General features: G+C 42.4%; 1 protein-coding gene across 1 annotated transcript in view; it reads right to left on the bottom strand.

Annotated features, from left to right (window-relative positions):
• Positions 1-936: 936 nt before the first annotated feature.
• Positions 937-9996, bottom strand: part of LOC147446969 (O-fucosyltransferase 31-like) — a 99756-nt gene continuing 90696 nt past the window's right edge. The window contains exons 4-10 of the mRNA XM_086522883.1: positions 5441-5511; positions 5264-5352; positions 4985-5188; positions 4535-4814; positions 3332-3559; positions 3050-3247; positions 937-1587 (exon numbers count right to left, since the gene is read on the bottom strand). Coding sequence (XP_086379009.1) covers positions 1372-1587; positions 3050-3247; positions 3332-3559; positions 4535-4814; positions 4985-5188; positions 5264-5352; positions 5441-5511 — 1286 coding nt within the window. The 3' untranslated portion in view covers positions 937-1371. The remainder of the gene's footprint in view (positions 1588-3049; positions 3248-3331; positions 3560-4534; positions 4815-4984; positions 5189-5263; positions 5353-5440; positions 5512-9996) is intronic.

Below are 9996 nucleotides of genomic sequence, written 5' to 3' on the forward strand. Positions count from 1 at the left end.
GCTAGTCACTTCTTGGAACATCACACCAGTTGCCCAGGTCATTATGCGTTAATTACCCCTTCAATTCATTCAATCTGCTAGCTTCAAAGAGAGGCTACCAAACTAGAAGTGAGAAATTTGCCAAAACAATTTTAGCAGGGATACCCAATTTTTGTGCAACTTACTCTACTTGACAACAGGAATCAACCTTTGAGTGCCTTTGGACACAATTTCGCCAATGACAACACAAATAGAGGCACTTGTGTCTACAACAAAGGAACCATTACCATACAAAATCCCAGATCTGTCATTGACTATTGAGGGAAAACCAAACTTTGTATGAAGTCTCGAAAAAAAAGAGCCTTCGAAGATGCTTGATCTTACAACTAGGCGTACTTTGGGAATTTATGGAAAATAAAGGACATTCTGGGCAAAATATCAGGGGTATTTCGGAGTTTCCACAAATTTCAAGGCTAATTTGGTAACTTTCCCCAGAAGTTTTGTTCAAAAGTTGAGAGGTTCTATTTCTTTAAGTTTTTCCTTGCATCAATGTACCTCGAGCTCACTTGATGCCTACTATTTCGTTCATTTCACAGGCAAAAACCAACCTAGTATTAAAGCAACAGGACAAGTAAATTATATACGAATGAGAGTGTAACCATGCAAAAGTGGACCAGTGTAGCCTAGGCTCACGTGAAGCATCAGACTAGGGTGCAAACTCTACTCCATGACATGCATTGATTACATGGTTCTCTATTCCACATTGAGCAAGCTAAACTTTGACACACACTAACCAAAACCCCAGACGAAATCAACAGCAATCAAATATGCATTTCAAAAAAAAATTTAAAGGTTAGGAGAACGATACTCATGGCACCAACCACGTGAAGGAAGCAGCAGCAAAAAAAGAAAGCTGCAGAAGGTTCCTAAATGCACGTTATGAAAAAGGAAATTAACTTTTATTATTAAAAAATGCAGAATTTCATCTTTTGAAAAAATCCATCCAATCATAAATTCTGCATTATTTATTAAATAATGCAAAACTTTATCTTTTGAACATATCCATCCAATCATAAATTTCAGCTACTTCAAACTGCAACCAGCACTTTCATTTCTTGGAAATCGCTATCCCCGCATATTTCAATGCTTAACAAGGGCAAGTGTGCCTGCATGTTCTGATAACATCCGTGATCAATATTAAGATTATCAGCAATTAACTGAAGGCCTGAAAGCTTGTTGTTGAGTCATTGACAGGATGGATCGAGAAAACTTCTCCAGAAACCCATTACTCAGGTGAATTTTTCTGTTCCACAAAACTGGCCGGTCAAAATCAAATCAAGCAATGAAGCGTCTACATGGCAAATGGAGCTGAAAATTTTTCCTCTGGTAGCACTACTCTTGCTTACAAACACAATCAGGTGCTGGATATGTATATAGGGATTGTTTGAATTGACGTGGCTTCACATTGCCAATCCTATTTCGGTGGCCGAACCTGACTTGCTCCTGAAAATCCTTCCAATCCATGGTGGAGTTCATAAAGAGCTGAGACAAGAGAATGAGGTCTGGTCGGATTGTTTTCTTCACACCTGCATACGTTCGGTGCCCCACCTGTTCCACACCAGACCCATGCATTAGACTTTCTTTTCCTATGAAGTGTTGCCCTCCTTATGAAGTGTTGCCCTCCTAAAGCGAGGAAAACTCATGTGCCCACGTCTGTAACTCAGTTGTAATGAAACTAGCTAGATAACTTTCTCTTCCAATCGGAAAGCACATACAATGTGAAAGGTAAAACAGAAAGCATGCAAACGTATCACGCTGTTTTTCACAAGATTACAGCAATTTCAAAGGTCCATAAAATGCCTCCTTTAACGATTGGAACCAAGTCCCTTGTCATCCCTGCCCCTGATTCCCTATCTTTGTGTCCAAGAAAAGTCTTTCTGATATGATAAGTCCAGATTTACCCTTAGAAAGGAAAAGTGTAAGTTATAGACTCACTGTAGTCACCCACAAGACAAAATAACCCACCAGCTCCATCATGCAGTATTGACTAAATACTATGACATTCCCAATAACGTCGTCAGTGCCCAATAGCGGGTGTAGAACTAGGTACCAATATATGCTACCACACCACACATAAACGAGCATACAAAGACCTGCTTTCTGAGTTTCTGTCATAACTGTAGAGTTACAGGGCAAACTCAGCCATAATGAAGCCTAGCACTAAAAGAAGCATTAAATAGGAAAAACTAGCAAAAAACTCGTGTAGTTGATAGGGCATACGCCCAGAAAAGATAGCAAGAATTAGCACAGTATCAACTGGTCGTAGCTCGGACAAAACCTTCACAATGTGAAGTCTGCATGTCCGCTATAGAATCAGAAATATACCTAGATGAATCCAGGATAAGCCCAAATTCACCCTTAAAACGAAAGTCCAAGGTATATACTCATGGTAGTCACCCACAAGACAAAATAACCATCAGCTCCATCATGCATAGTATAAAGTAAATACTACGACATCCCCACTAATGTCGTCAGTGCCCAATTGCGGATGTATATCAAAGTCTATCTGATGTCAGACATCAATCTGATCCAGGTGCACATACTTATTGATAATGGAGAAATATAGTTTTAGAAATATGCTTTGGTTGAGAGATTAAAGCTTCCGCAAAATAAGAGTACACACAGTTATATAGTATATCTTATGCAAGGGCAAGGCTCCGATGTTTGCGATGCTATGGTTAAGGATGTTCTGTTGGAGGTTCAAGATCATCCAATGGCATAAAATGCGCAAACTAAGAGTACACACAGTTATATAGTATCTCTGATGCAAGGGCAAGGCTCTGATGTTTGCGATACTATGGTTAACTGTTGGAGGTTCAAGATCATCAAATTACATAAAATTGTCAAGTTATGAACGTGCCACGAGCTGATGTGGTTCTTGGATGGCTCTACAAGCTTGCACATACTCTGAAATGTAGCAATCAGCATAACACTCTTCTCAAAGGAAGCAAGAATGAAGCTTGCACAAGAAATGCTTAAAGTTACCATTTGAGCAGATGAAACAACTTACCAGAGCATTGTGCATGTTTCCAGGGGAAGCTGAAATAAAGACGTCACTTTGCAAGCTTACATAATAATCCAACGCTGCCAGTTGTGAAGCCTTCCCCCTGAACTGGCCAATCTCCTCATCTGTCGTGAGACTGTACTTGTTTTGCACCAAAGGAAATAATTCATGTAAAGCTGCCATTCGCGGGCTGCCTCCGTACACCTGCACAATGTCAGCAGAAAGAAATCAGACAAAATGTCAGCATTCAAACTCTATACTAAAATCTCTTTGGGTGTATCACCAGACCTTATATGACGCCAAATAGAGACAAGTCCTATTATTAAACCCCAGTGCAGCTAGCAGCAAGCCAATTTCTTCAGGGGTAAGAGGACATTTGCCATGTTGCCTAAGCTCCACTTCAGAGTGTCGTGAATTCGATCCCCTTCCTTGCCACAAATCCCTTCGATATTTTGCAAGCGCCAATTGCTCTATTTTTCCACCTCCAAAATCACAACCTGAATGGGCAGCCATGTCCTACAAGAAGATCAATATTAGAAGATGTTTAGCCAGCACAAGAATGTGCACTACCATTTTGTGTGCCTTTTTGTTAAGGCGTATTGTAAGACCACATTGCAGAACCATTAAGTGCATCTGAAACACCATCAATTTCAAGCATAAACCGCTACCAAGGAAATCTCAATCCTACTAGTGTCTCTAACATACTTGAAGAAACATATGTCAGGTTGCAGAACCACAAGTGCATCTGAAACACCATTAATTCCAAGCACAAACCACAACCAAGGAAATCTCAATCCTAGTAGTGTCTCTAATGACCCTGAAGAAACATTTGTCAATATCAAAAGGCAACATATCAGATAACTGAATATAAGAGAAACAGTAAATCTGCTACCCATTTGAGTAAGCCCATTGAGAGCCATGCAGCTGGCTTACCTTAAACGGATAACAAGAAAGAGGGTAAATTGAGGTGTACACGGATTCAAATGAAAGCAGACCTACAGCCTTGAGCACTCAGAAGAGGATATCTCAGAATAATCAAATGTGTTCCTACTGCCAAATGGAAATGGCCCACAGAAGCTCAAACAGAAAATAAGCACGAAAAGCAACTCTTACTATGCAAAAAGTGCTTCATAAATATAATGGATGTGTGTGAGCGCTCACGTGTTTGTGGCAGATACAGGTTCATGCACATATGCACCGGTGTGGGTGATGAATGCATGTGTTAATGCAGAGAACGCACTGCATGAGATCTAGATTCCTCTATTGGCGAGGAGGAGGATGGGGAATGCCTATCATGCAAGCAAGGATACAAAAAGGCTCAGCTTGACTGATATTTTAAAGACAGACAGCGTGCCTCCTCAAATGTGTAGCTCTAACCACTATTATGACACAAGTAGGAAAGCATTACACGTTTAGCATTGTGACACAAGTAGGGAAAACATGCTTAGCATTACATTTATACATCAAAATTCTCTGAATATTGTCAGATACCTTGTCAAACCGGAGATGCACAGCTACAAATTTTCCACTCTTTCTGCTGATATCTGAATCCAGATCTCTGCTTTCAGTTCCCTCTGTATAAACTCTCTCCCTCTGCCCGAATCTTTCCGATGCCCTTAAACGTTGTACAATTGTATTTCCTAGTTTTACAATTGCAGGTACAAACCGCAATGCCTCGAAGTTGACTTTACAACGCAAGCGCTGGATGTGTGGTGGAATATTATCATATGCCAACCGATGAGAGAAAGGGACAACTGCTGCAATGCCATAGCTGCCACAAACTTTTCAAGTTGAGATGCAACAAAACAGCTTTATCACCACCAATTAACACTAAAAAACACTAGCTAATTTAACAATCATGAATAGAAACGATTATTTGTGCTTAAGCCAAAATTCTTCCACTGCACAAGGTAGGAAGAAAAGCAATTTCCAATAACTCACTCTTTGATTACAGGCAAAACGTTCTCCAGGAACCAACTTGGAGGTGACCGAGCAGGTGTATTCTTCACCCTTGTCGCCCGAACACCTGTTGCATAGTACTCCCTTGAACTCCAGTAATATTCCTTTGGCAATTCTCTCACTATTGAGACATCATGCTCTAAAGTTTGTAAAAAATGGTCCACATCAAAAATATCTGCGAAGGAGCTGTCAACAAACAGAAATTTCAGTAAGATCATGTAAGGCACGTCTTGATATACCATTTTAGGAAGTGTATCATACCTAGAATCCTGCCAAAAAGGATTTACATCAAACTGTGGAAGCACAAGCATGACACCCAAGAGTCTAGCAACTGCAACTGCATCACATATCTGCAGTTATGATAACTGGAAGAGAATGAAAAATAAGAATTGTGAATAGTGAGAGAGGCTATAAGTTCGTATATGTGTTTGGACTTACCGCTATCCGTTGCTGATTCAAACCACCCTCTAAAAAGACTTGTAAAAAGCCTGTAGTGTTTCCTGCAGAAACTGCATATCCATGAAAAATTAATGATCCCAAGCTTGCTTGAAGCAGGAAAAATTACCGAATAACACTTCGAATCCATGAACCAAGCAGCAGAAAAAGTCCTAGTCTTTGAAACAATTCAATAGATTAAGTTCATCCACCGTTGTTATCCCAGTTAATCAGGCACTTCAATAGTTTAAATCTGTTCAACAATCTGAAGACAACTTTTTGATTATGGAATCCTCCAAATTCTTACTCGCCCAAGGCATGTTTGAAGCAAAGTTCGACAAATGATTACACTTAGTCAAAAAGCATAACATTTAAGGATTTTTAATGGCATTACCGAGTAAAAGCATTCTGAAGGGCTGGCTATTAAATACACAAGTCACATCGCACTCCTTTGTGCAGCCCCAACTAGACATCTAGCTTATCAAGCCTCTCAGGGTGCAAAATAGCTGCTCTCGCGTGTAATTAAAAATAAATCATCAGTTTCTCATGATATATCATATCAAGAGTAACATTTCATCTTTGTCTGAGTGGTCAATGCATTGTTCCAGCCTACGGCTTCCTTCATCATGAGATCAGACAAACTCAATGACTGGCTCTTCGGGCAGTTGAAAGAGTCTAGAAATCAACGTGTATGTTATGCCTCGGTGGTGCAGTGGCTGCAGTACTAAAAATGATAAGAACAGAATTTTCCCTTCACAATATGCTCCAAATGCCCCGCATTCCCTCTCAGACAAGGAATAGAGAGCTCAAACAGGAGTTGCAACAAAGAACATCTAGAGGTCATGAATAGCACCCGATATACAAAGGAGCAATGTAGTCTCTTCTTTTGTGCCTTTGCCTGATTGATAATTTAACGCAGCGTGATTCAGCTCTGCCTCCCGCATTACTCCATTAAAAAAATCATAATAGTCTTGTAATCAGCTGTGCCCCGGGACTTGTGTGGATAGGCACAATGGTGTGCATAGTTCACTTTGTTGGTAGGCCCTCTACAAGTACTCTATTGAAACGCAATGCAAGGGAATACCTAAATTCAAATCAGGCCAAAAAATTGCAGTCTTCAGCCTCTTATGAGTTTCATCTTCTGCCTGGTGGTGGTCTAGTATCTCCCAAGAGCAGCTTAGGGACTAAGTGCTGTTTTGTGGCTGTGCCCAGACATATTTGAGGTAGATGTACCGCTGCAAACCATATATGCGCCCAATGAGTTTCATCTTCTGCCCGGTGGTGGTCTAGTATCTCCCACGAGCAGCTTAGGGACTAAGGGCTGTTTTGTGGCTGTGCCCAGACATATTTGAGGTAGATGTACCGCTGCGAACCATATATGTGCCCACCCAGCAGGCTGGCATGAGGCAGGACCCCTAGGGTTTCCATGGTTAGAGCCTTAGTTTCTGCATGTTTCCCCTGTATGTGTCTCGCCGAGCACCAGACTTGGTCCCCACAGACGATTTATTGTCCAATGTGATAATATGGATTATTCCAGGGCACCCCAGATTATGGGCTGTTTATGTGGGTCAGGCAAGTTTGTTGGACACCTTATAAGGTGTCCATGATCCCTATAAAGGGACCATTGTTCCCCTTGTATTCATTCATATGTTCAGTGTGCAGCTTTGCCAATGTTTTGGGGTTCACAGAAACCGGCCCGTGGGATGGTAGACTTTAGCTTTCGCCCAATCTTGACAGTGTCTACTTTACGACACAAAGGAACTTCATAGGTAAACCTGTGACTGGGAATTACACTTCAAACAAACACACGGCTTGGCAGCTAGAGTGCTTCCAAGCAAACAGTAACACCTTGTAGGCCCAAAAGAGTAACACCTTGTAGGCCCAAAAGACTGGCGTCCCTTTCGGTATTTCTTCGTTCTTACTGCAAAAAAAGGATCCAAACGCTTTCATCTAACTCTCATCAAACTATCCAAACCTGTCATGGCTGTAATTGCGGGTTTTGACCCAATTTTGCCAACATAACGGCATAAAAGCCCCTATAGGTCAAAAATACATGTCAAGTGTAACTACGTCAGTTTTGTAAATAATTTATTTATTTACTAGAAAATAATTATTTAAATAGTTATGTACACACCAAAATAGAACTAGTAGTTCTAGGGCCTTAGGTGCACCCAAATGTGGGCCAGACCACCTCAGAGAGACCCTAGTAGAAAATACCCTGAAGCCCTAGTGATTGGGAAATCGGGCAGGGATAGACAGAAGCCTCAGATTTTAGGCTCACAAAATTACGCGCGTCAGTGCGAGCACAGGAAGGAGATGGGGTCCTTAGAACAGTGATCTTTTAATAAGGCCTTAGGGTAAGCTAATTAAACTAAGTTTAATTATTTGAGGCCGGGCCAAATGGCCGGACAAGTGCGAACAGGTGATGCAAGAGTTGTGCCGCTACGGCATTATGTCGGAGAGCATCTGATGTTTTCATAAGTAGCATTCATGTGACCACATGTGAGTTATTTGCACATTTTCATAATGGCCTAGTGAACTTTTAAAGTCAAAAGTTGAATGGGTTTTAAGTTATAAAGTAAGTGTGCCACTTGGCACACTTACCCATGCAAAGTCACTCTCTCTCATATTGCCCTGAGGCTCGCGAGAACACTGCTACTACCAGAGGCGCGCACCACTTTGTGTGCCGGCTGCCCCTCACGCTGTTGCTGCTGTTGCGGGGGCCACAAGCCATTACAGCACCATCATCGCAGGCCTTGGGGCAACGGTCAACTTGGGGCTACGCCCTCTTCATCACCAGCTCGAAGCAGCAAGCAACAGGGCGGTGCCCTGATTATCATCTGGCTCGGAGCAACATACAGCAAGGCTGCGCCCTTAGCAAGACAGGTCGCGCACGCGCTGCTCTGCCGGCTCCTGCTCGCGCTGCCTTGAAGTCCTACGCGTAGCAAGTCCCAGCAACCCTACGCGTAGCAAATTCCCCCCTTCATCTATGTGTAGCAAGTCTAAGCTCTTACGTTCAAATTTAGAGAGATTTTTAAGCCTTAGGGTAAAAAGCCTTAAGATGAAAAATAAAAAATAAAAAAAAGGTTTAAGTTTGCCCTATTCTCACTCACTCCCTCACCCTAGTACCCTACCCCACAATTGTGGCTCGGGTTCGATGGATCTGCCTACCGAAGGGGAAGGGCCGGGTGTAGATAGCTAAACCACCCCAAAAAAAACAACAGCCACATTTAAGCGGAGAAACAGAGATACTGTACTATCACCAGGATCATTACGCGTGGGGAAAACGTCCAAGATACATGATGAACTAATGATGGAGAAGGTCCAGGTGATGCTCAAATCAGAGCTAAACTACATGAGAGATGACATCAAGAAGGAAATGCACGCGAGCGCTGAGAGCTACAAGAACTCCATGTATAGAGACATGATGAGAGAACTAAGGAGAGAGATCCGGGGGATACAGAATGAGGAGATTCAGATCTTGAAAACGGAATTACGAAACCTAATCAAGGCCGAAGTAAATGTAACAGAATGCGTTATGCAAAAGAAACTCGATGAGGCAGTAGCAAGTTTTGAAGCATGGAGAACAAATATGGAAAAACACATGGGGGAAAAGGATGCAATAATCGAGGAGCTAAAAGGAGAACTTGTAGCTTGCAAATCTGCAACTAAGGAGAGGGGAGACGACCAACCTTCGGTGCTGAAGGAGCTCGAGGACATGAAGGATCAGATGAAAGCTCGATGGGAAGGAGATGAACAGACATCGAAAACGGCATCTTCATGGGCGGAACGTCTTGTGAAGACACAAGAAAAGGTTGATGAAGCAGAGAAATGGATTGAGGATGCGAAGAAAGAGAAGGCCCAGATGCTCGAGACCACACCTACTTCTACCATTATTAATATGACCATTGAGGAAGAGCAGAAAAGGAAGACTCGGGCTCTGCATGTGCGGGTCACAAGAGTCAAAGACAAAGAGAATGTAGATGAAGAAGTGAAGGAACTGCTACAACGCATAGGCATCACAGAGCCTACTCACACGAGTGCATGGAGAGTGGGCAAGAAAGGAATAGATGAGAAGGGAAACGTAAAGGATAGGGCACTTATTCTCCGATTCCCGAATATAGAAATAAGGAAAGAATTTCTAAACAAGAGGCCAACTCTTAAGAAAACCGGTATTTTCCTAGGAGATGACCTTACATTGGCACAAGTGGCACACATGCAAGAGTTGATGCCAGAGATGAGGGCAGCAAGAGAAAAGGGAAAAATCGCCTTTTATAGAGGAGGGAAAGTAGTGGTTCTGGAAAAGCGCTCAGCATGACGGTGCGAGACCTATGGGGCGATGCTCCGGATAGCGGCGTGGAATTGTAACGGATCATATAGGCTAGATGTAGGTGCCTTTGAAGACAGCTTTAGGGACACAGACATAGTTTTCTACTCAGAGACACACCAGATACCGGGACAGCGTATGCCACATGTGAAGGGTTATTTATGGGCAACAGCTGGTGACCAGACAAGAGATCTCTACAGGGAGCGGGGGGAGTTCAGAGGAGTAGCAGTCT

This window comes from Adiantum capillus-veneris, chromosome 11, assembly GCF_014529385.1.
Source record: "Adiantum capillus-veneris isolate H3 chromosome 11, ASM1452938v2, whole genome shotgun sequence".
In the NCBI taxonomy this organism is placed as follows: Eukaryota; Viridiplantae; Streptophyta; class Polypodiopsida; order Polypodiales; family Pteridaceae; genus Adiantum; species Adiantum capillus-veneris.